Source organism: Oncorhynchus masou, chromosome 11 (genome assembly GCF_036934945.1).
Source record: "Oncorhynchus masou masou isolate Uvic2021 chromosome 11, UVic_Omas_1.1, whole genome shotgun sequence".
Taxonomy (NCBI): Eukaryota; Metazoa; Chordata; class Actinopteri; order Salmoniformes; family Salmonidae; genus Oncorhynchus; species Oncorhynchus masou.
Genome location: NC_088222.1, coordinates 54,646,143 through 54,672,958, shown reverse-complemented (window position 1 = coordinate 54,672,958; position 26,816 = coordinate 54,646,143). Strand labels below are relative to the sequence as shown.

The window sequence follows — 26,816 nt, the reverse complement described above, 5'->3', positions numbered from 1 at the left end:
ACAATTCAGGGAATATCATCGACCACACCATTGAAACGCAGTACATTTCCAACAGTGGCACATTTTAAAAGTCAACCTAACTTCGCTGCAGCAGAAGTACATTTTTTTTTTGTATATTTTTGTAATGAACTGCAGTAGTTGACCACAGGGGGGCATTGTGAATCAGGATAATCGCACATGAAGCCTATCTCTGTAGTTTCTGTACTACCCAGGAGCAGTCAGGGAACTACAAATCCCAGCTCGCAACAATAAGGGAGTTCTCCTGGTTAAATGTCTGTCTGTCTACAGCTATTAAAAGTAAGGTGCTGATCTTGGGTCAGTTTAGCATTTTCCCAACTAATGGTTAAGTTAGGATTAGAGGCGGGGAACCTGTTCCTAGATCTCTACCAAGGGGAAACTTCACCCCGGAGCCACTTTATACTGGTTGAGCTCTGGCTACACCTCACATCAACTGTTTGTTTTTTCACCTCCGTGACTAGCGGAAGCATATCAGCTAGGACCGTCTGCACTGGGTCCTACTCCAGTTACCATGCCCACTCTTCCATGTAGCACAGACAACCCCAGCAGACCACCTATAGATGACAAAAGGGCCCAATCCCAAAACAACCCCTAGCCCCTGCAACCTCTGCCTCACTAGTAGAGATGTGAGAAGATTGGTGTAAGCAATATGGAAAAATGTCATTCAGCCAATCAGCGCAAGTTGGAGCTATTACCATATTACTTACCACAGTCTCATCCATTCAGATCTCCACAAGTACATAGGGCTAGGGGTCGATATGGGATATGATAAGTTTACTACCCGGACACAGAAACATAATTATTAGAATGGACATTGTCCTCTAAAAGCAATGAACAATTGTTGATTGGATGTTAGATGAACAATTGTTGATTTGATGTTAGATGAACAATTGTATCTATTTAAAGAATGACTAAATATTTTCTACGCACTTTAATGCCTGATATTTCCTATCTCCCTGTGAAGCACATCCAATAGGTTGCCAACCATATCCATTTCCCAATGACATGGAGACCTATGCCTGTTCTGTCCATTCTATTTCTACGCTCCTAACGCTGCCTACTCTTCTAGTCGCCACATAAGAAAAGAGGTGAGAAGAGGAGTGGAGCCCGGTTTGGGAGTTCTGTACCTGGTATGATTCTGCTGTATCACTGTGCAGTCCAGGGACTTGTACTTGACTGTGTAGGATCTTCTAAAGATACAGGGCCTTCAGAAAGTATTCACACCCCCTTGACTTATTCCACATTTTGACTGAATTTCAAATAGATAAAATGTAGATATGTCACTGATCCACATACAATATCCCATAATGTAAAAAGTGGAATTTTGCTTTTAGAATTTTTCTTTACAAATTAATACAAAACGAAAATGTCTTGAGTCAATAAGTATTCAACCACTTTGTTATGTCAAGCTAAATAAGTTCAGGAGAAAAACATTTGCTTATCAAGTCATGTAAGTTGCATAGACTCACTCTGTGCAATAATAGTGTTTAGCGTGATTTTGAATGACTCCCCGATCTCTGTACCCTACAGAGCGCAGCGGTCTAAGGCACTGCATCTCAGTGCAAGAGGTGTCACTACAGTCCCTGGTTCGAATCCAGGCTGTATCACATCCGGCCGTGATTGGGAGTCCCATAGAGCAGGGCACAATTGGCCCAGCGTCATCCAGGTGATGGCCGGTGTAGGTCGTCATTGTAAATAAGAATTTGTTCGAAACAGACTTGCCTAGTTTAAATAAAGGTTAGATATGCTGCCACAGCCGCTATCCAGCCATCTTGTCACTGTGGTAACAGCCATAGCACCACAGAAAGTTGCAGACCAATGTAACTGACTTGCCAAGTTAAAATAAAAATACAATTTATCTGTAAGTTCCTTCAGTTGAGTAGTGAATTTCAAGCACAGATTCAACCACAAAAACTGAGGTTTTCTAATGCCTCACAAAGAAGGGTACCTATTGGTAGATGGTATAATAAAATATACCATTGAGCATGGTGAAGTTATTAATTACACTTTGGATAGTGTACCCAGTCACTACAAAGATACAGGCATCCTTCCTAACTCAGTTGCCGGAGAGGAAGGAAACCACTCAGGGATTTCACCATGAGGCCAACGGTGATTTTAAATGACGGTTAAGGGAGGGGAACTGAGGATGGATCAATGACAGTGTTACTCCACAATATTAACCTAAATGACAGAGTGAAAAGAAGGAAGCCTGTACAGAATAAAACATGTTCCAAAACATACATCCTGTTTGCAGTGAGGCACTCAAATAATAATGCAAAAGAAATTAACTTTTTGTCTTGAATACAAGGTGTTATGTTTGGGGCAAATCCAACATCACTGAGTACCACTCTTCATATGTTCGAGAATGGTTGTGGCTGCATCATGTTATGGGTATGCTTGTATCGGCAAGGACTAGTTTTTTTTTAGGATAAAAATAAACTTAATCGAGCTAGGTACAGGCAATCTGGTTCAGTTTGCTTTCCAACAGACACTGGGAGACAAACTCACCTTCCAGCAGGACAATAATCTAAAACACAAAATGTGAAGAAAAAAAGTTCAGGTTGTGAATACTTTCTGAAGGTACTGTACTTCATAATACTTAATAATACTTCGGTGGCAGCGACATGAGAGACGTCAATCTAATGCAACTCTGCCTCGTCACCTGAACGCACTTACAATCGTATAGATTTGTTATTAACCAAAAAAGAATAGTACTTAAATTGCATATGGTTTTCTATTTCCATTGGAAATACTGTGGTAATGACAATGAAACATATTTTGGATGTATTTTTTTATATAATGTAATTGTTATTTTGGATTTATTAAGGGTGATTTTTCTATTGGAAAGAATGATATTTACACTGAGAATTGTGAGAGAAAATGCCTTTAAGACACTTGTTTGGAGTTGCCTTTCTGGTCAAATACAGCTCTTGTATTAAAGCATCGTCTGTCTCATCTGTTGGGTTGGGTGGGTGGAGAGACTAGGGATGTATTTAACAGTTTTCATAGTGGCAGTTATATTTACTTGAATGCACACCATTTATATTCACAGTGAGAACTGGCAAATCTGGTGCAGTTCATGAGGAGGAGATGCACTGCAGTACTTAACGCAGCTGGTGGCCACACCAGATACTGACTGTTACTTTTGAGTTTGACCCCCACTTTGTTTAGGGACACATTATTCAATTTCTGTTAGTCACATGTCTGTGGAACGTGTTCAGTTTATGGCTCAGTTGTTGAATCTTATGTTCATACAAATATTTACACATGTTAAGTTTGCTGAAAATAAAATAGTTGCCAGTGAGAGAACGTTTCTTTTACAATGTTGTAATACAACAGATATTGTTGTACCTGTCCTTTAGGAATAGATTCAATCCGGACCGCGGAAAATCTCTGTTCAGGAAGGTCACTTTCTAAATGTAATCAGTTACAGTTACTAGATACCTGTCCCAAATTTTTTAACCAGTAAAATAACTTTTGATTACCCAAATTTAGTAACGTAATCTGATTTACATTCAGTTATTTTTAGATTATTTTCCCTTTAAGAGGTATTAGAAAAAGACAAATATATGTTACCAATTGTACAACATCTATTGCAGGATAAAGCTATACATAGATGTAAAGTTTTACTTTATGGGTTGGTTATGTAGGCTTCTTCTAACCTATTGCTTTCTACTACGTTAAATTATGTTTACATTAATATATATAGTTTATACATTCAAAAATAGATAGCAACTACAGATTGCCCCTTTAAGTATATCAAAAGTGTGTGAGTTTGAGCATGTGTCCAATAGGCCTATGGATTTATTTTTTTTATCTTCATGAATTAGATTGAGCAATAAAAGCCCCACTTTTATTCAGTAGGCTGGGATCCGCACTGTGCAGATGTTGCAAGAGCGCATTTTTCACTAGCTGTCCACTGGTTTCAAAAACAATGAACAAAATGTCAATCTACAAGCAATATCCCATAATGACAAAGCAAAAACAGGTTTTAATTTTTTTTGCAAATGAAATAAAAACAGACATGATTTGGAAAGGAACACACCTGTCTATATAAGGTCCCACAGTTGACAGTGCAAAAACCAAGACATGAGGTCGAAGGACTTGTCCGATACAGGGATGTGACCAAGAACCCGATGGTCACTCTGACAGAGTTCCTCTGTGGGTATGGGAGAACCTTCCAGAAGGACAACCATCTCTGCAGCACTCCACCAATCAGGTCTATATGGTAGAGTCGCCAGAAGGAAGCCACTCCTAAGTAAAAGGCACATGACAGCCCGCTTGGAGTTTGCCAAAAGGCACCTAGAGGACTCAGACCATGAGAAACAAGATTGAACTCTTTGGCCTGAATGCCAAGTGTCACGTCTGGAGGCAACCTGGCACCATCCCCACGGTGAGGCATGGTGGCAGCATCATGCTTTGGGGATGTTTTTCAGCAGCAGGTAATGGGAGACCAGTCAGGATCGAGGGAATGATGAACGGAGCAAAGTACAGAGATATCCTTGATGAAAACTTGCTCCAGAGCGCTCAGGACCTCAAACTGGGGCGAAGGTTCACCTTGGACCAGTCTCTGAATGTCCTTGAGTTGCCCAGCCAGAGCCCGGACTTAAACCCAATCTGTTACGATTGTCTACTTCTTCAGACGAGGAATAGGAAAGATCGGACCAAAATGCAGCGAGGTACATGTCCATGTTACATTTATTACAACTGAACACTGCATACAAAATAACAAAAGTGAAACAACGAAAATCGAAACAGTCCTGCAAGGTTACACATCACAAAAAAGGAAGCAACTACCCACAAAACCCATGTGGGCAAGAGCTACCTAAGTATGGTTCTCAATCAGAGACAATGATAGACAGCTGCCTCTGATTGGGAACCATACCAGGCCAAACACAGAAATACAAAACATAGAAAAAAACTGAATGCCCACCCCAACTCACGCCCTGACCAAACCAAAATGGAGACATAAAAAAGGAACTAATGTCAGGACGTGACACAATCAAACATCTCTGAAGAGACCTGAAAATAGTTGAGCAGCGACGCTCCCCATCCAACCTGACAGAGCTTGAGGGGGTCTGCAGAGAAGAATGGGAGAAACTCCCCAAATACAGGTGTGCCAACGGTGCTTCAACAAAGTACTGAGTAAAGGGTCTGAATACTTATATAAATGTGATATTTCCATTTATTTGTAAATCATTTGCAAAATGTACTAAAAACCAGTTTTTTCTTTGTCATTATGGGGTATTGTGTGCAGATTGATGAGGGGGGAAAAACTATTTTAATCCATTTTTAAATAAGGCTGTGAAGTAACAATGTGGAAAAAGTCAAGGGGTCTGAATTCTTTCCGAATGCATTGTAGTAGGTATTACAGACTGGGTCAGGGAGAGGTTGAAAATGTCAGTTAATACACTTGCCAGTGCATACTCTGAGAAGGATAGCTTGTGGGTGGGTTCCCTTTGTAATCTGTGATAGTTTGCAAGCCCTGCCACATCCGACGAGCATCAGAGCCAGTGTAGCGTCCAGATTAAGGATTCGATCTTGGTCCTGTATTGACGCTTTGCCTGTTTGATGGTTCGTCGGAGGGCGTAACGGGATTTCTTATAAGCGTCTGGATTAGTGTCTCGCTCCTTGAAAGTGGCAGCTCTACCCATTAGCTCATTGCAGATATTGCCTGTAATCCATGGCTTCTGGTTGGGATATGTAAGTACGGTCACTGTGGGGACAACGGCAGCGATGCACTTACCAACGAAGCAGGAGACTGATGCGGTCTACTCCTCAATGCCATCGGATGAATCCCAGAACATATTCCAGTCTTTGCTACCAAAACAGTCCTGTATTGAGTGCGTCCCTGGAACTTTCTGTTTGAGTTTTTGCTTGTAAGCAAGTGTTATGGTCAGATTTGCCAAATAGAGGATGAGGGAAAGCTTTTTATGTGTCTCTGTGTGGAGTAACAGTGATGTAGACTTTTCTTTCCCTCTGGTGGCACATGTGAGATGCTGGTGGAAATGAGGTAAAACAGGTTTCAGTTTTCCTGCATTAAAGTCAATGCTAGGAGCACCGCCTCTGGGTGAGCATTTTATTTTTGCTTATGACCCCATGCATCTCGTTGAGAGTGGTCTTAGTGCCAGCATCAGTTTGTGATGGTAAATAGACAGTTACGAAAAATATAGATAAACTCTCTTGGTAAATAGTGCGGTATACAGTTTAACATGAGCTATTCTAGCTCAGGCGAACAGAACTTCGAGACTTCCTTCATTTTAGAGATTGTGCACCTGTTGTTGTTAACAAAGAGACACACACTCGCTTCTGAGCTTTCCCGACGCAGCCGTTCTGTCCTGTATAGATTTGTATTTACCATGTCCTTGTTCAGCCTCGACTCTGAGAAACATAGGATATTACAGGTCTTCAGATCAAATTGATAGAATAGGTCTTCAGATCAAGTTGATACAGTAGTCTTGAAGGGAGCTCATCCAGTTTATTCTCCAGCACATTCACCAATAGATTGGAGGGTAGAGGCTATTTATTCACTCTCCGACGTAGTCTGGTCAGTTATCCTGCACACCGGCCTCTATCGCGCCGTCTCCTCCTCCGAGTGTCGGGGATTTAGGCCTGGTCCGACTCGTTCTTATTCCGATGTCCAGAAGCTCTTTTCGGTCATAGGAAACGATGGCGGAAACATTATTTTCAAAAAAAGTTAAGTGAAGTTAAGCCCCCCAAAAAATACACAAAATAGTAAAATTGGTCATGTGCCCGTAAAACGTCCATTTCCTCTGGCGCCATCCTATTAGAAATCTTAGTAAAATAGCCAGTGGTGAATAGTCAAGGCCATATGCAACCAAAATAAACTTTATTTCAATTCACAAGATAGAATGAATGCGTGCGTTAGCTTGGACACTGGCCATGACGCTCCGCAAGCTCTACACGGGCAGTGAAGCAGCTTTCACTGATTTCAATGGGAGCATTTCCACAATGGCTAACGGCAATAACGGACGTCCCATGGCTATAGTGTAGCAGGGCCGTTAGGGGTATATTCTCATTTTACTGCGCACCACATCATCTGGTTCTGCACTACAAGTGTGTGCGTATCTCCCCAGTCCGTGCCATTGAGCAATCAGTATCTTCATAGGTGATGATTATTTCAATGTGATACCTTTTAATATTCCACAAATTATAGCAGTATAAAACATCTGAAATAATGTAAGGACCATTGTTGAACATTGAACTTGTGATAGACCTAAATTAATAAAGTATCAAACTCATGAGAAGCCTGAAAGTTGGTGGAGAAAATAAATATGCTTTAAAACAGTGTAATTTCTGAACTATGCCACATAGGTGTTTACACAGGCAGCCCAATTCTGATCATTTCTCACTTATTGGTCTGAAAAAGAGCTGCTGTGATTGGTGGAAAAAAAATTCAGAATTGGGCTGCCTGTGTAAACGCAGCCTTGGGAGCAATTCTTCACATTTGGATGCTTTGAATACGGCCTTAGACTTGTGGGCTCACCACAGTGCATTAATATCAGTCCTCAAAGGACTTGGGACTCTAAGGTTCGATCTGCAAAATTGAGTCTGAGATAATTGGCTTCAATGTTACAAACCCTAATTGGTTTGAATGGTGTCAGCAATTTATATAGTATTCTTTTGAATTTAAAAAGAATTGTGCTATTAAGAGTGCTATATAGGTAGATAATTGAACAGAACAAGGCTGCCAATTTTGACAAATGCAGATAGAACCTTATATTCCCAAGTTCTTGACGAGTAGTTTTCCACTTGCCCAGCATCACCAAATATACAGTGCACTGTCAAACAAGATACCTTTTTTCAAATAAAATGTTTAATCAAAGTTATACATCTTTATAATAAATATTTTCTGTGCTGTTGTGCCCCGCCCCCTCAAAGCATCTCAACAATGAAAGAATCCGCAAAATAAACAATAAAATTGAAATTCTTATTCAAATTTAAAATGTCCAACAAATCTGGATTCACAACATAATAAAATGAATACAAAATAACAATGTAAAAATAGCAGGAGTATGATGAACTGTGTCCAAGGGCCATGTGAGTGCATAGAGGCCAGTCACACACAATGTCAACTATTGATGTGAGGTGAGCGTCAGAGGACACAAAGTGCTCGCTGTTGGGTGGAGAAAAGCAAAAGAAGCTGATATTATTTCCTTCCCCTCCTTTGTTGGTGTGGCAATGACTTGTATCTGCCATCTTCTAAAATTCATTTGAAATTCCACGCAGTCGAGGTGAACACATGCCCATGTTTATTTAATTTCCTTAACATTTTCTTAAAAATAAAAATCATTAAATATACAAACAGTAACATTTTTTTAGGCCAAAAATGTTTTTTTGAACTTTGTGGTGTACATTCAGGAACATTCATATTGAAAGTGAAAAAAAGAATAAACAATAACAAAAAAAAAAATCATTAATTGGCTATAATTAGGAACAATATAAATTGACATTACAATTGATCATATGTTACAAAGTGTTTTGTTTCTAGCAGTCCAATCTCCCTGCCAACGTGGTGTGTTCTCATAATTTCTCCTTTGACGGGATCCAGATGTAGGGTCCTGAATGCTCCTCTACCACCATTTTGCAGTGGTTATAAATTTCCTCTAAGGTGTCCCCTTGAACAAGGGCTGCAAAACACAGGGAGACATTCAGTACAGACAGACCTAGCCATTTAGAAATGATTTTCTTACAGAATAAAATTGCTCATTGTCCACTGAGAAGGACATTATTTTTTAGTAATGTACATATTGTTTGGGAGAACAATACATCGCACCCATATAACATACTGTGGTGACATTTACTACCACAGGTTAGGTTGAAATAGTCAATTCAAAAGACAAACATTCTGCTGACGCTTAAAAATCCTAAAAGTAGTTGTACTAGTGGCTTAGTTCCAATTGTTCCTTGTCATACAGCAAATAAGGGTGTTATGTCACCATAAAAGTTGAATAAAGGGCATTATCCAGGCAGGGTTGTAATGCTCATTCACATGCGCAGAATTACTGTATGGATCTGCTTTATAATTTGGGGCATACAGTATGCAATGTTCCCACTAATTGTAGGATCTCGATGTGCACCAAAATTGTGTGAAATCTATAGAAAGTTAAGAAATGAGGCCTCATAACTGTAAACATCGGCACGGGTGGCACTGAAATCGACACGACTACAACTATTTTGTCTAAAAAGAGCAACAATGTTCATCTTTAACTCATGGATACTGTACCTGTGAAAAACTCGGCAAACTCCTGCTCCAGTTTCATGGCCCGGTCAAATGTCTTCCTGGCCTGCTCTTCTGTTAGCCTCTTATTCATCTCCCTGGGGACAGATGTTTGTTGTGAGTCCTCAGACTCCATGGGGAGGTTTCCCAGACACAGATTAAGCCTAGTCCTGGATTATAAAGCAAGCTCAATGGAGAATCTCCATTGAAAGTGCCTTTTAGTCCAGGAATAGGTTTAGGGCTGGATTTAATCCGTAGTGCTGAAGAGCTGCGCTACAGGGCGATATCAATTTAAAGGCAATGTTCGGTCATTAGCAGAGATCCATTCTAATCGCTGTATATGTCGGCTAAATCGGAAATTACCTTCATATTTAAATCGCTGATCTTCAGCCCTCAATCTGTGTCAGGGAAACCGGACCCATATATTCTACTGTCTGCAGCTGTTGTATTTGTCAATTCAACTCCCATATTCACTTAATTGCCTGATTTGCTGCCTGCCCACTTTGGTGACCACTTAAATACATTCTGCACTCACTTGATGTCAGCGCCTTCTACTGTATTGCATATCCGTTAAACACATTTGCTATGTAATAATATGTTCATGAGTTGGGAGATGAGAACTCACATTAATGAATCGATGGATCTGGGCTTTATAAAGATGGCAATGGGATAGAGTTGTGCTACTTGTAGTCGTTTAATGGCATTCCCCGACACGTCAAGTATGCAGTGTTTACCCTGCTGAAAGAAGAAAGAAACAGTTTATGTACAGTGCCTTCAGAAAGTATTCATACCCCTTATTCCACATTTTGTTATGTTACATAAAGCGAAAACATGTTTTTAGAAAATGCTGCAATATATTTTTGCAATATTTCTCATTTAAATAAGTATTCACACCCCTGAATCAATACCTGTTAGAATCACCTTTGGCAGTGATGCTGTGTCTTTCTGGGTAAATCTCTAAGCGCTTTGCACACCTGGATTATATCATATTTGAACATTATTCTCATTTTAATTCTTCAAGCTCTGTCAAGTTGGTTGCTGATCATTGCTAGACAGCTATTTTCATGTCTTTCTATTGATTATCAAGCCAATTTAAGTCAAAACTGTAACTAAGCAAACTCAGGAACATTCAATGTCGTCTTGGTAAGCAACTCCAGTGTATATTTGGCCTTGTGCTTTAGGTTACTGTCCTGCTGAAAAGTGAATTTGTCTCCCAATGTCTGTTGGAAGGTTTTCCAATAGGATTTTGCCTGTGCTTAGCTCTATTCTGTTTCTTTTAACAAAAAAATACTTTCTTGTTGATGACATGCATACCCATAACATGATGCAGCCACCGCTATGCTACTATGCTTGAAAATATGAAGAGTGGTACTCAGTGATGAGTTTAATTGGATTTGCCCCAATCATAATGCTTTGTATTCATGACATTGCTTTTCCACATTTTTGGCAGTGTTACTTTAGTGCCTTATTGTAAACAGGATGCATATTTTGGAATATTTGTATTCTGTACAGGCTTTCTTCGTTTCACTCTATCACTTAGGTTAGTATTGTGAAGTAACTACAATGTTGATGATCCATCCTCAGTTTTCTCCAATCACAGCCATTCAACTCTAACAGTTTTAAAGTCTCCATGAAATCCATGAGCAGTTTCCTTCCTCTCCGGCAACTGAGTTAGGAAGGAAACCTGTATCTTTGCAGTGACTGGGTGTATTGATATACCATCCAAAGTGTAATTAATAGCTTCACCATGCTCAAAGGGATATTCAATGTCTGCTTTAAAAAAAAATGTTTTACCCATCTACCAATAGGTGCCCTTTTGTGCGAGGTATTGGAAAACCTCCCTGGTCTTTGTGGTTTAATCTGTGTTTGAAACGCACTGCTTGACTGAGAGACCTTACATATTGTGTGTGATGAGGTAGTCATTCAAAAATTATGTTAACACTATTATTGCACGCAGACGGAGTCCATGCAACTTGTTAAGCACATTTTTACTCCTGAACTTATTTAGGCTTGCCATAACAAAGGGGTTGAATACTTATTGACTCAAAACATTTCTGCTTTTCATTTTTTATTAATTTGTAAAAATGTCTAAACACAATTCCACTTTGACATTATGGGGTATTGTGTGTAGGCCAGTGACACACAATCTCTTACTCAGGCTGTAGCAACAAATCACAAGGCACTGTACATAATCATTGAATTCACATGACATTCTTGATTCAGTGAAATTACTGTTTCTGACAAAGAATCTGGTAATACTTTACTAGAAGGGGTAAACAGTACAAACTGTATAAAGGGATACTTACGCTTGAAGACAAATAACAGACTTACAAAAAAAAAATCTTTGTGGTTGCAACATACAGGAAACTACATTTTGTATTTCTCATCCAATTAAAATCGTTGACGTAGTTGCACGTGATTAAAGGTGACATGTTAGCTATACTAATTACATAACCTGGAACATTTAGCCATATGCTAACCTTGGCAGTGATTATATCCTGTTCAAATTCATGGTTATATCCGGTTCCTAACAGCCAATTAAAATCGTCAACATAGTTGGACGTGATCCAACACTTGTTCATGGAAGTGTCCTTAACAGAAGTCTAACGGTTCTGATAATTAAAGCAACTACATCAAGTGTAGTTGACTGACTGGTCAAATATCTCTGTGTAGTGCCTTGCTCCACATAATTGTCAGATTTTTGGCATGGGTTAGAATTTCACGAGTCCCCCCCATTTTTAAATGTAGAATAACATTTACTGTGTTGAGAAGGGGACAGTGTTGAAAAGTAGTAAACTACATGTATTTCAACTATTAATATAATTACATTTTGCAGTAGCTTTGTGGTAGTTGAGCTAAATTAACATCTTGGTAGTTCAGAAGTTTCAGAACTATTTTCCCATGTAGCTAACTACTGGAACTGCACACAGTGGTGTAAAGTACTTAAGTAACAAATACTTTAAATTACTACATAAGTAGTTTTTGTGGGGTATCTATACCTCTATTTACATTTTTGACAACTTTTACTTCACTACATTTCTTAGGAAAATAATGTACTTTTTACCCCATACATACAAAAGCACTCATTACATTTTGAATACTTAGCAGGACAGGAAAATGGTCCAATTCATTCACTTATCTTTGGTCATCCCTTCTGCCTCTGATCTGCCAGACTCATTAACAATGCTTCGTTTGTAATGATGTCAGTGTTGGAGTGTGCCCCTGGCTATCCATAAATTAACCCCCCAAAAAATGAAAATGGTGCAGTCTGGTTTGCTTAATATAAGGAATTTTAAATGATTTATACTTTTACTTTTGATACTTAAGTATATTTAAAACCAAATATGTTGTATTCAATTTTACTGGGTGACTTCCACTTGAGTCATTTTCTATTAAGGTACTGAAACTTTACTTTTACACAAGTATGACAAATTGTAACACCACTGACTACACATAATTATTTTTTGCAAAGAAAAACAACAAAGTATGTATATATATATATATATATATAGATATGGGTGAAGTAGGCAAGAATGTCCTTTCTTTTTCAGAAATAGACCTGCCTAATTATTACATGAAACATATTTTGTGTTTAATGGGCCAAAATTACACTCCAGAGTAATCTGTTCTTGCAATTTGTAACAAAAAAATACTATAAAATAAATACAAATACTGAGCTATATTATATGCTCAAAGAAATTTGAAAATTATATTTGTTTATACTAATACAATTGCACAGAGAAAGAGATTTTGTTAAAATAATAAAAATCTACGCACACCATTGGGCCAAAGAGCGCTATTTTCAGGTTGTGACCACAGCACTACCTGGAGTTCACTAAATGGCATTGACACTTGGATTGGAACCGGTGCTATGGTCATATGACACGAAAGTAGAGGTCTTTGACCATGCACACCAGCGGTGGGTTCGGCCTTCAAAATAACAATGGGTATGTAGGAAATACCTCATTCCTACTGTAAAGTATGGTGGTGGATCTTTGATGTTATGGGGCTTATTTGCTTCCACTGGTCCTGGGGACTTTACCAAGTGGCAGGATATTTTAGCCAAAAACCTGGTTGCCTTTGCCAGGCTGAAACTAGGCCTCAAGAGGATCGTCCAGCAAGACATTAACCCCAAGGCCACATCAAAATCCACAAAGAAATTGTTAATTGACCACAACATTTAAATTCTCCACACTTGAACCCCATTTAAAACCTGTGGTTTGAATTGAAAAGGGCAGTCTAAGCAAAGGATATCAAGGATCTGGAAATAATCTGAATGCAGGAATGGTCTATGATCCCTCCCAATGTGTTGTCCAATCGCTTTCTCTGAGCAATTGTATTAGTATAAAATAATAAAACTTTTTTAAAGTCTTTTTTGCTCATCTTTATCAAGGGTACCAATAATTATGGACCCCACTGTATGCATTATTTGACTCAAGGATGAGCATTACAAAGTGTAATAGAGTTCGGGTTTGGCTGTCATTGTAAATAAGAAAAAATAAAGGTTAAATAAAATAAAATACATTACAGGTTGCACTCTCATTGTCATCCATCAGATGGCAGTATTACAGTAATTTTAAATGTGTTTATAGCGAGTCCAGACACGATCCCACACTTAGCCTACTCCATGTAAAAGATTCCAAATCAACAGTCTTAAATGTATGAAGACACTTGGCTGTATCTGTATCAGATGGAGAATTACCTCTATTTGACAAAGTCATCCAACTCTCCAATTGGCCTTTTCTGTACTATAGTAACTCCGATCAACAATATAGCCTACATTCATTCACATCAGATTGTGTCCTATAACCTATTACTGCATATGGGACTTTGTATGATACACTTCGACAATGTGGGAGATAGGCTATAGGCCTACAGAAATAGAAATTAATCACTCCTGGAACCCTCTCGTGAAATCCATGAATTCAACGTAAAAGTGCAAACCTACACACAGGCTACTGCCACATACATAATCGCTGATACTATAGTATAGGAGATATTACATAGACGTGTAGGCCTATGTACAACGTTTTATATGCATTATTATATTCATCCACCTTGTACCATAGATGTGGATGAGCAGTGGACAGTGTTTCCCTAAACAAAAATGCTTGAAGGGAGGGGGGCTCGAACCCACGGTTAATGAACACTGTTGTTACGATTAACTCGCTTTAGTGGTGTTTGCCACGAGGAAAGCAATGATGGTTATCGTACCTGACAGCTATGACAAGTCCATGAGGCTCTTTGACTTTTTTTTTTTTACAGTGTACGATAAAACTTGTGTACAGACCTCCTTCATATTTTCTCTGTAAAAGTACATGGGTGGATGTGAAACGGATAAGCAAAAAAGTGGGATTTTGTTATCTACCAAGTCAAGGATGCAATGATCATGCAATGTTGTCACTCTACACTTGAGACAGACCAAGTGAAGGGGGAAAAAGTAAACCTTGGCTGCATTCCAAACACATAAAAGACACACCCTCTCTCCTCAGCCCTCAAATTTAGGGAACACTTCTTTTGACGTATCATGGCGTATGATGAGGGTGGAATAAATTAATTTGCCCTTGCCCGGAAATATGACACTTCGTTCGTCCAACGGTTGTGTTCTCAGTTATTATGGAACCACCGCGAGCTGTTGTGTGTGGTTGCTAAGCGCTACAGTCAATTGTGATTTCATATCTTGGCTGGAAGACAAAGCATCTGCAGACATTGAAGCTAGCCATCCGATGCTATCGGGTAAATCGAAAATTACAATGTGTGATGTCAGGGAAAGTTGTATGCGCTAGCTAACGTTTCCAAAAGCTAACCAAACAAAAACATCATGACTTTTACGATCCGTGTTTTTACATTTACATTTAAGTCATTTAGCAGACGCTCTTATCCAGAGCGACTTACAAATTGGTGAATTCACCTTCTGACATCCAGTGGAACAGCCACTTACAATAGTGCATCTAAATCATTTAAGGGGGGGGGGGGGGTGAGAAGGATTACTTATCCTATCCTAGGTAAGCCCCAAACACACTTGAATGTGTTTGGGGCGACATGTGCATTAGTACCACAATTTCTAACTTATTTACATTTGTTTTTACCTACACTTGAATGTTGACTTCTCCATATTGATGTTGGTTTTAAGTATTGGCAGACTTTTCTTAGCAGATGTACAATCATCGCGATTTGAATTATGTGGAGTTTCAGGCCCCGGAGTGAACAAAATTGTACACTTGCAAACTTGATCACAAACAGGGAATTACGTTGTCAACTTCCCTAATCGTTTGAACCGATAGCAAAGATGGCCGCAGGGATTCCCCCAAGGACATAAGGCGAGGGTGAGTGGAGGAGGGTGTGTCTTGTAGGTGTTTCAAATGCAGCCCTTGAATTTGGAAGTTTAAATATACCTCTCGGGTGTCCAAGTTGACCTATTTCAAGAAATGCTATTGGTTTGCGTATAAAAAGTTTAGGATCTTTGATAAGCGGATGCAGAATTTGTTACAGGAAACAATCACTGCCACCTGGTTAGGTTAGCATAGGACTAAATGTGTGAGGTTATATAATGGGAACTGCATACACATAGTCAACATTGGGTTTGTGTACCGCTGTCTGTCACCATTCATTTTCTGCCTGTGGAATATATATATAAAAATCTCAATTGCAACGACATTGACACTTACCCTCTCAGCCACATATTTGACAGACTGAACACTGGTTCCGTAGAGATTGTCGTTGTATTGGCCCGCCTCAATGAACTTGTGCTCTTGGATGTCCTGCTCCATCTGCTCTCTGGACATTACAAAATGGTAGTCCCGCCCATCGACCTCGTAGTCCCTCCTTGATCGAGTGGTATCTTTGGTACAAGAGAAAGAGGCAAAGAGGTAAAAGAAAGCGTATTTAAATATAGAAAGTACAATGTAAAAGGAGGAAATTGTTTAACTGAATGTGCAAATTATTGTTGAAGGGGGAGTTATAGAGGGGGCAGTGTTTAGAGTGATTGGTTTAACAACATAAGTGTAATTGTGTCCTTGAAACAAATTCAATATGATTCTAGATGAACGTCAAGGACATATTTAATCCCAAATTATAGGGAGATGTGTCTCAAAATCAGACGAAATCTACAGCCATCCATCGGATGACAGTTTTCTTTAATACATTGTCATTTAGCAGATGCTCTTATCCAGAGAGACTTACCGGAGCAATTGGGGTTGAGTGCTTTGCTTAAGGGAACATCGACAGATAATTCACCGAGTCGAAACCGCGACCTTTCAAATGGTTTATTTTTATCAAACGTTATCTATTTGTTAGAAAAATAAACTTTTTCCAACCACTCTGAAATCAAGTCTTTAAACAAATCAGGGGAAAAAAGGTTGTTCGCAAGACAACATTTAAAGATAAGAGTCCTTAATTGAAACAATAAAGCGGTCCCCCGCCTCGGTTTTGGTAGAAAGCTGAGGGATGGGCCTGGAGAAATGTAACCACTCTCAAATTCACAGACAGAGCTAAGGATGCAAGGACTGACCATCATAAAAAATATTGTTTTAAGGCTATATACGATTTGTTTACATTTACATTGTTTACAAACATTGCAGTGAAATAAGCTTATATTAAGGGGTTCTGATGTGGTACGACAGGTGAACTAAGCATATGAGCCATTTATAAAGTTATATTCTTCAAGAATCAATGAGTATTGCTATTTAATTTTCAGTCCACAAATGGCTGTAGCAACTAAGGATTCTAGCCTTAATGTCATTTGTTAGTATGGTCCCACTTTACAATAAGTGACTGATACCTTTTTATTTACAATATCGTTACAAAAGGCAGGCACAGTGGGATCACAGTGCAGATACACAAACTGCCTGTTTGTGTGTGTAAACAAACTAACTCATTGTTCACTGTTAGAACATTTTTCAAAATAACATGATCGTTTTGAACCGATTAGAACTAGTACACCTAAGCGGAAATCTGGAGGGTGTAGGGTTTTCAGTGTGATAGAATGTAAACCCAGTGTAAGTGTTATGATACTCTAAGGGCTCGATTCAATCCGTTTCGCGGAAGTTCAGTGCAATAACACAGTTGAAATTTAAATGAAAGGCAATGTCCGCAGAGACTACATTCACGGTAAACGCTGCATATGTCAGCTCAATTGGAAATGACTTTACACTTTAAATTGCCCTGGAGCACTGAACTTCCGCAATAGGGATAGAATCAAGCCCTGAATGTGCTTTTTGTTCAATCTGAATTTTTGGTATATGTGTTAACGTAAATGTGTATAATAGGGAAATCTATAGATTCTCTGTCGCATTGGTTAAAAAATGTGTCGGTTTTTCCGGGGAATATAGATTTACCAGTGAGAACAGAAATCTACACATTCCCCACGGTGAATCTATAGATCTCCTGGTAACTGTGTATAGAGAGGCATTTTTGTATTTTTACATTTCAATACTTCTACATAAACACATTTTGAATCAAATACTTACAACAGAGTGGAACCTATTCTACTACCTTTCACTACATTGACTTTACCAACAACTTTGTTATACTACATATATTCTGTATACCAGCAACGACGTGGCTTACTTACCTCGATGCCCTGAACTGTTAGCTGCTTTATTTGGTTTTAAAGATTAGAAAGATAAGTAAATGAAAACAAACAAAATGAAAACAAAAAATATGACATCAAGTACACAGTGATGTGAAATATACAATAGTATTAAATACTCAAATTTAGTTTAGTCCAATTTTGATAGTCCCAAAAATGCAAGTTTTCATGATCACTTTCATTACATGACTTTCAGTCTCCTGATTCTCAAAATCTAATAGGAGCAAAAAAGTTCCAAAACTTTTCTCCAGGCCTACTATTAAGACCACCATGAGGCGTGTATGTGCAAAATAATTGGATTGTGAGTCCACATTCATTTTGTACAGACAAGAAATGTGTGAAAAATGGTTTGAGTAAAATGCTCCTTTAAGCCAGAAACATTACTGTCCACGAACCTCTGAACTTAGTAGTATAGCCTCACTATCTTTCATACTGGTCTACAACAGTCATAAAGCTTTTAAACAAAAAAATTACCAAAACACACTCCTGTTGTCCGTAAATCTATATCCAAATGTGTTCCCATAGCTTCTGTTGGATTGTGAAAAAAAAAAGTTTGTTTCAAAAAAAGTTTGTCTCCTGGCCCATAGACTACATTCAGTGTGAGGAAACATTTAACATCAAGTTCTAAAACCCTGAACGTCCCTTTAATGGTTCAATTAAATTGCACATGTGAATAGAAGGGAATAATAAGATCCTACATTATTATTGTCGTCAAGAAATCATCTCTGGATAATTTAACCAAGTATGTAATATACAAAACAAAGAACCCAAAAAAAACATGTAAGGGAAAAAAATTAAATGCCTTTTGATGACAAATTAGGAAAAATAATGAATGAAACACTATAATGACATAACAAATGAAAGAGATTGATAGAAACCACTACCACAATGGTGTATTGGCAGCACAGTGGAATTTACAAGGGCAACGGTGTTATATACTGTTTATAGGGAGAGCTAATCACAAGGGCACATGATCACACAATTCATTTGTGATGCAGCAACAAACACCCTAAGACAGCGTGGAAGACTGACTCCTGGGTCCGTATGTATCAAGCATCACGGCGTAGGAGTGCTGCTCTAGGATCAGGTCCTCTCTGTCCACGAAACCTTATCCATTTTGATCTAAGAGGCAAAACTGATCCTAAAATCAGCGCTCCTACTCGGAGATGCTTGATACCCAAGGCCCCTGGTTTCCTTGCGAATGTACAGGTACTTACGCGGCACGCAGGAGCCAAATTTGTCCGGGTATTCTGATATCAGGTCGTCATTGATTCTGTCCTTCATCGGCCCAAGGATTATGACGGGTCTGGTGTAATTAACTGGAAGATAAAATGGTGCCGATTGACTAATTTACAGACGTTTGAGGCTATAACTGTCCCCCTAGCGTTACTCTCTGCAGTAATTTTGGGCATGCAATTCTACTTACAATAGCAGCTTACCCATTGTCTAGCTATACCCGAGCAAGACAATGCATGCTAGTGCCAGAACGGGTTTGATGTCTCGACTCAGCAAGTGATTACGTCCTGTAAATAACTAGTACGGAAGAACTTGTTGAATCTTGCCTGAGCCTTCCTGCAGGAGTTAACAGGGATTCATCAATTGTTTTATATCTGGATTTTAAAACCTTGCGGCACTAGTACACATTGGCTTGCATGGATATAGCCTGACAATGTGTAAGTGGCTAATGTTTCACTGACTGAAAAAGTGCTGAGGCATTAACAAGGAGCACTTTGATGAAAGATTGGAGTACTCACTCTCATGTCGAATGACAGGCTCATAAGAGAGAATCATGTCCTCTTGACTCCCTGGTGACATGAAACAATAAGAAAACGGTTACTAAAATAGCTACTATGAAACAGAAAACTGTTACTAAAACAAACATGACATACACGTTCATGCTTATTCTCATGATCAAGTGTCTCACGACAGGAGAAATGTCAATCTGGATGAGTAAAGAAGTGATTAGACACTTGCAATGAAAAGACTCTTGGTGTAAATTGTGACTTCGCCATACTAAAAATAGGGATTGAGAGAGTTTATAATGCTTTCGAAGGGAATTGTGCCTGTTGCCAAGGGAGTTCAACTCCTCTGTTGCACTATGCAAACAGACTTTTCAAGTATACATTTTACAACAAACAAACTCGGAGGTTCTTTTCTCTCGTCTGAAATTACGACCAGTGGATGTGTTTTGATTTACAGCTGTGGCCACACATGAGTGTACTGAGTGGATAATCAAACTACAGCTGGTAGGGATTGCCATATGGACCTCTAAAGGAACCCTTGACCACGGGTCAAGTTATGACTATGGTGATATATTGGTCGCTTCATTGCATTACTTGTCCATACACTTAAATAATATGACATCAAATCAGTTTCTTTAGTCAAAAGATTGTCAATATAGGCCTAATTTAATTTAGGTCACAACTATAGCTCTCAGGAGGATGATCACATTGTGCGCTTGTCTCAAAACCTAAAAAAAACCTCTTTGCCACGATCGATTTAACCTTCTACTATAACACACCCAAGTGCCCTGCTTCACTTTGAAGGCTTCAGCATAACACCTAGAAAACCTATATGAACTTATCTGGCAACTCACAGTTGTATTTAATTGGTGCTTCTTGGAGATGGCATGTTAACTTCTTTAGTTAGTATGCGCAAAACACAGCCACATCAACCCCCCCCCCCATACTAGCCATAGTTGTGCTGTAATTATAAAGTGTCAATCTACTTCATTTAATGTTTGCTTTTTTATTTATTTCATACGAAACTCAAGACAGTACCAACATGATTTTGTTCTGCATCTATTTGCACTCTGATCCCGGGATATGGACTCAACATAACAACAATAATAATATATAAGAGAAAGCAAACGTTACACGGGTGGGTGTCCATCATTGTCGCAGTAAAATAAAAAGTTGTGACAGAAAAAGAAATGGGAGACAAGAACACCTTTTTCATGGGATTCAACAATGCGTCCAACTCATTCCATGGAGAAACATTCAAAATGTACTATAAGTGAGAAAATTAAAAAGCAAATATACATAGCATTGACAGTAAGAACCCCTTAGCATGCCAGCCTAAAAAGAGCTGATCCCATTCAGATGATAAGTGTATATCCAAACAGACGACACCTGTCTGTTATAGAAAGAGACAAAAGATTTACTATAAACAGAATAGTTGCATTAAAAAAAGTACATTTATTTCCAGACTTAAACACTTCGTTTCCGTCTTTCTTTGTTTGTGGCATGCAAACAATCTTAATGTTAGGAGGTGACAGAAATCAAGACAATCTGGTCCCAAAGTGAGTCGTGATACTACAGCATGCAAACAAGCTATCAATAAGAGTTAATAATGTAGCGAAAAAAGAGGGGGGGAAACGAGCCCAAACTCAAAAGGGAAATGTTTTTGGGGGGATGGGAATTTTGTTTGATTGAACAGACAGGACCATTCCTAAACCAACTTACTCAGTGTCTTTGTCCCATACCCGTCATCACCTATTCCTGGGATATCCTACATTGCCGTCCCAAGAGCGCAAAGACAAGGAGAGAAGGCAAGGAGAGAAGGCAAGGAGGAAGGAAGATGGTAAGTGGCATTAAAGAGGTGAAACGGTGAAATCCTGAAAGGCAAGATTGGTCCAGCTCAGATCATCGGTCTCAGTTCAGACACTGTGCAGACACCAGACGACCAGCCTAAACCGGTCCTAACTAGCTCAGCACCAGTACAGTTTCAGTTCTCTTATATCACCCCTTTCAGTAATCTTCACATGCTGTAATTAAAAATACATTATTTTTATTTCTTTTAGGTCATACATGATAGATGAGCCCTGGGGGGAAGTTGAGGAACCACTGGTGACTGCTCAGTGCTTGACACAGGCAGATCCCATCACTCCACCAGAGCCAAAAGAGAGAGAGAAAAGATAGGAGGGAGGCCGGCGCACGTTTCGACAGCGCACCTATGTATCACCTATATGTACCTGTGTCAGTGTTTGTACCTGTGTGTGTGAGCATGTTCGAGCCTACAGTACTTACGTTCGGAATCACTGCCATCCTGCTCACCCAGCTCGTTCTTGTAGAATGGGAACTTTCGTGTAAAGATGAGGTTGTTTTTACGCTTGTCATTGAATGACTGTGGAGGAAAGAAAGCATGGGGCAAACAGGGAGCTCTAATTGTTGCCACATTCATGCTGACAAACCAACGAGCTGCAATATGTGGGACATGAATAATTGATGGCGTGGTCACCACCAATGTTACACATGACGGACAGTACTGACGCTACACTAGCGGATTCATCCCTCAAAGCAGGGTTGAACTATGATAGCCTAATCATTTTGAATGTTGTTGATTTTGCAAAGAAAATATTCAATAAATGAATCAAGACTTGACAAAACTCTCATTTTGTTTTACAAATCGAATTGCAACAACAAAGATGCGGTTTGACAAAGACACTGTCAAAGTGACTCAATTTGTGATGGAGAAGAATTACACAGCAATATCTGCCATCAGTTACTTCATGTGCCATAATTGCACCCGAAACATTCTGAAAAACTTGAGAATAAAACTAAAACAACAGAACAGAACAGGGGTTGAAAAGAAAACACACATAATTGACGATATGTGGTATGCCATGCAGCAAACACGTTACCAGGATCATGCTATGAAATAAGGAACATGGCTGAGACACATGACTGTCCAACAATCATGCAGGTTCGAACTTCGGGAGGTGGAGGGATGAGATCCCATGCCATGGCGGTTGGGAGTTCTAGGAGCTAAAATGTGAGTAGCGCTGTTTGAGAAGCTTGGAGGCAGCGTGGAGGAGCGTGGACGAGACTGAAGGAATGGTAGTTGTCAAGTTTATCTGCGGCGGATACTCATTCGCAGACATGTACTTCATGAACCCATTCTAAATTCTTTGAACCAGCAGTGACCACCGCAACTGGTTCAATAGCAACCTCAACTGCATGTGTTTGATACATTTGGCTCTAACTGTCAGCTGAAATAAGTGTGTCCAATGGGTGGATTACAGTGTGCATAAAAGTTGAGAATTGTATCAAGTAGTGCGAGTAGTAAGCTGTATCATGTATCACAGTGGTTCTTACACAGGGGTATCAGAAGGATTGGCATACTGGCATATTTGTTAACGTAGGTAACATCTGTGACAGACTAAGTATCGTGTTCATTTTCAATTGAGAAGGATACAGCAACGCTACTACTGCAATGTGTACATATATTACACACGTAGGGCTCTGGTCAAAGGTAGTGCGCTATATGTGGAATATGATGTCTTTTGGGACGCATACTTAGTGTCCTATTGCTATTCATCACAGTTGTAAAGGACACGCTGTAAACGATGCATACAGTCCTTCCCACACCTTCAGGGATTTAAACCTGATCAGTTATGCAAGTCACTGACTGTAAAATAATTATTGTATTGACACAACTGCTGGAAAAATCCTGCTTCTTAGCCCATTAGTGCTGAAAGTTTGGCCCAGAGCCTCATCAAAATACAGGGACCATTTCATGTTTCAAAAGTCTGCTTTACAAGAAACACATTCAGACCTAGTTATGACATTGCCATGGATACTTGCCCAACAGACAAGTTTATTCAGATGAAAAGGGTTCTCGGTAGACCCTAAGGCCATACAAATGTAATAAAATGTTAAACATATCTTCTTCTTTTTGAGGCACGCAAGCAAATAAAATAAATACGAAAGTGGACCTTTTTGTTCAAATACTATATCGACCTTAGTTCAACACCTAGTGACCAAATCAAGAGATTGTTGCCTCTTTGGGAGGCTAAAAGAGGCATACTTCAGCCATAATCTATGAGGATGTTGTGTATCTCCTTACTGGAAGCTTGAGGACATTATTTTAGTTGCAATTTGTCAATACAACTTTAACATTTTTTTTTTAAATAAAGAAGAGGGGCATCTGTTAAACATTTAAATACATTTGTATGGCCTAACCCTCCAAAACCTATTGGAACCCTTTTAAATAAGAGTGCAGCAAATACAAACCAAAATATTCTCTTTACTTGTAACATAGGTAGGCAAAAATATTGATGAACACGGCTGAATGTCCTGCTGTTATGTCCAAAATTGAATAAGAGTACAAAGTATGGTAATTTGGCTTCTGCTTTTGCAGAGGCTGGGAGTTTCATGAAATTAAAATAATATTCTCTAGCGCTTCATTAAAACAAATCTAATGTGCAATGTTTATTTAGGGTCAGGGCTGTGAGAGAAAGCTGTCAGGGAGAGGGGACAGCCAGTAGAGATGTGTCTTTTCCACTCAGGCAGAGAGACCGTAGTCATTTATGGCCATCTCTAGTATTAGCCTATCACAACCTCTCCTAATGTGAGGGTAATCTGATTAATTTCACATTAATTCAGATAAAAACTACATTTAGAGGCTACTTTTTCTACTTAAAGGTATTTATTTGATATACAGTATGTGGGTTTACAAGCGTTTCCATTTCGTAAAACGTCTTCAAAAGTTAAGTTGACTTGCCAGTCCTTAGTATAAGCTCTTAGCACTTACCCCTTTTGAATCCATTCCAGGTTTGGCATTGAACTTCACTGTCTTGAGACGTGCTCGTTCTTTCCTCTCAACCCTGCCAGTGCAAGGAAAGACACACAAAAGAAGAAGAAAAAGAAGTCATATTAGAGTGGATTTTCCATTTCTCCAATACTCTCTCTGCTGCATGTGATTTGCTTGTCATTTTGTGGGGCTTCACACAGTCTACAATACGCCGTGTCACTGTTCGTCTTGCCAGGGAACATTTTCAAACAGCTCTTTCTTGTCGGGGCAAAGTATTGCTGCAGAGTCAATTAAACATTCTTTAAATTAAAATCGCCTTCAGCGAATGGCTTTGCTATGTTTAGCAATTTTGTGGGACAGTACATACGGTAGCTAACGTTGGCTCTCGCAATTCCGTCGTTTGCTGAATGCCGTTTCGTGAAAAGTCCTTGTTGCTTTTGCAACTGAGAAAGCAACTCTGTCGATGCTCTTGCCCTCTGCTCAGAATACATATTCCTAATATTTCTCTGCATGCTTCGTCTGGAAGTGTCGGGACAAGTAGTAGTCTTTCAAGACTGCGACGCTTTCCACACAGCTTTCCCTGATGCCTCAAATAAGGAGAGCATTTCGCTACACTTGCACGAACATCTACTAATCACGTGTATGTGACATAAGTTTTGAGAAATAGTTCGATGTCCACCCTTGCTGGAACACCTTACATTCATTGTCTACTTTCCTTTTCTTTTACAAATTCATTTTTGCGCAATTTCTAACAGCTACTAATTGTAACTGAAGTGTGTCAGCCACTGTCTGTCCTCGTGTAGTTATTTATACGTGCATTCAAAATAAATGTCCCACAGCGGTGGTAGTTAAACCATTACACAAAGGCGAGTATTCGTTGGGCTTTTTATTTGAATTAGAAATACGTTTTTACAAACTTTACTATCGCTAATTCTTTATGTGATCTGAGCTTGATTCCGCGGGCCGTACTAAATCAGGTCACGGGTCGGCCTTTGCCCAGGCCTGATCCAGCCAGTCACTTTTGCCGATGTGTGTGTGTCTGGTAGCGGGATCTATCATACTCTTTTCCTTTCGGTAGGGTTAATACCTGCCAGTCACTATCCTACTCTTTTCCTTTCGGTAGGGTTAATACCTGCCAGTCACTATCCTACTCTTTTCCTTTCGGTAGGGTTAATACCTGCCAGTCACTATCCTACTCTTTTCCTTTCGGGAGGGTTAATACCTGCCAGTCACTATCCTACTCTTTTCCTTTCGGTAGGGTTAATACCTGCCAGTCACTATCCTACTCTTTTCCTTTCGGTAGGGTTAATACCTGCCAGTCACTATCCTACTCTTTTCCTTTCGGTAGGGTTAATACCTGCCAGTCACCCGAACAAAACGCTTTCTTTACCCCTCTCTAACAATACCTCTACAACTCTATGCAGAAGAGATGTCGTGCTGCATGAGGCAAACGGTGGTAACACCAGATACTCACTGGTTTTCTGTTTCACGCCCCTAGTCTTTTTAAAGGTATCTGTGAGCAACAGATGCATATCTGTATTACCAGTCATGTGAAATCCATAGATTAAGGCCTAATTTATTTATTTCAATTGACTGATTTCTTTATATGAACTGTAACTTAGTCAAATCTATGAAGTTGTTGCATGTTGAGTTTATATTTTTGTTCAGTATAGCTTGTGTAGAATTAAGTATTTATTGCAGTAAAATGATACACCCAATGTTATTTTTGTTGGGGAACATGTTTTTTTTTAGCATCTCTCAAGCAAATGTGCGAACAGGAAGGGATGTAAAAAGTCCACTGTCCCCCCGGATCAGAGGCTAGCCTTTTGGTCAACCACGTTACGGTTTTGTTTAGCACATCCAACACTCACCTCCTCTTGCTGGGGATGACCCCCATCTCCTCGCTGTCCCCATCGGGGGTCACCCTTCGGGCCTGCCACCATTCATCGTCTGAGGCATTGATGACGTGGAGGACGTCCCCGTATCTAAAGCTGAGGCCTTGGCTAGGGAGGCCACTGTCTTTGGCCTTCTCATAGTCAAACTGTGCTCTGTGGTGGTAACAGAAGGAGGCATACTATTCTATCATTATTAAGGTAAATGCTATCTATTTGGTATGACAGTCCAAAAGAGACCCACCTGACGTAAAGGGAGCGTTTCTGATTGGTTCGGAGGGATCCGGACCCAGAGCTCATGCTGTGGTTCATCATCTGTTCCCGCAGATCGTGGATTTTGGCCTCGAAGCGCCCGTACTCTGCAAGGGAAAGACAACACCCAGGAGTACAATAACGTTCCGTTTTACACTCAATGTATACTGCCCTACACTGCAATGGAAAGAAGGGGGGAATCTGTTCAGAACAGTAACCTAGGTTGGCCCTGGTCAAAAGTAGTGCACTGTGTAGGGAAAAGGGTGCCATTTGGGATGCATCCCTAAAG

General features: G+C 39.5%; 3 protein-coding genes across 17 annotated transcripts in view; 2 read left to right on the top strand and 1 right to left on the bottom strand.

The window, feature by feature from the left end:
* LOC135548852 (vasodilator-stimulated phosphoprotein-like) overlaps positions 1-2,961 on the top strand; it is a 45,011-nt gene extending 42,050 nt beyond the window's left edge. For all 3 annotated transcript variants that reach the window (XM_064978875.1, XM_064978877.1, XM_064978876.1), the window contains exon 13: positions 1-2,961. This exon is cut by the window's left edge and continues 1,062 nt beyond it. The gene's annotated coding sequence lies outside the window, so the exon portion shown is untranslated.
* Positions 1-2,961, top strand: part of LOC135548853 (uncharacterized) — a 3,944-nt gene extending 983 nt beyond the window's left edge. The window contains exon 2 of the mRNA XM_064978878.1: positions 1-2,961. This exon is cut by the window's left edge and continues 331 nt beyond it. Coding sequence (XP_064834950.1) covers positions 1-68 — 68 coding nt within the window. The 3' untranslated portion in view covers positions 69-2,961.
* A 4,872-nt stretch (positions 2,962-7,833) lies between these two features.
* LOC135548842 (disks large homolog 2-like) overlaps positions 7,834-26,816 on the bottom strand; it is a 437,518-nt gene continuing 418,535 nt past the window's right edge. For 4 of the 13 annotated variants that reach the window (XM_064978825.1, XM_064978829.1, XM_064978828.1 and 1 more), the window contains 10 exons: positions 26,520-26,634; positions 26,255-26,431; positions 24,384-24,456; positions 21,878-21,974; positions 19,604-19,654; positions 19,067-19,168; positions 15,928-16,100; positions 9,885-9,997; positions 9,266-9,357; positions 7,834-8,669 (listed from right to left, as the gene is read on the bottom strand). In XM_064978825.1, the coding sequence (XP_064834897.1) occupies positions 8,563-8,669; positions 9,266-9,357; positions 9,885-9,997; positions 15,928-16,100; positions 19,067-19,168; positions 19,604-19,654; positions 21,878-21,974; positions 24,384-24,456; positions 26,255-26,431; positions 26,520-26,634 (1,100 nt within the window). In that variant the 3' untranslated portion in view covers positions 7,834-8,562. Of the gene's footprint in view, positions 8,670-9,265; positions 9,358-9,884; positions 9,998-15,927; positions 16,101-19,066; positions 19,169-19,603; positions 19,655-21,313; positions 21,360-21,877; positions 21,975-24,383; positions 24,457-26,254; positions 26,432-26,519; positions 26,635-26,816 lie in introns of those variants that run through there. The other 9 variants (XM_064978827.1, XM_064978830.1, XM_064978838.1 and 6 more) reach the window with 5 other exon arrangements.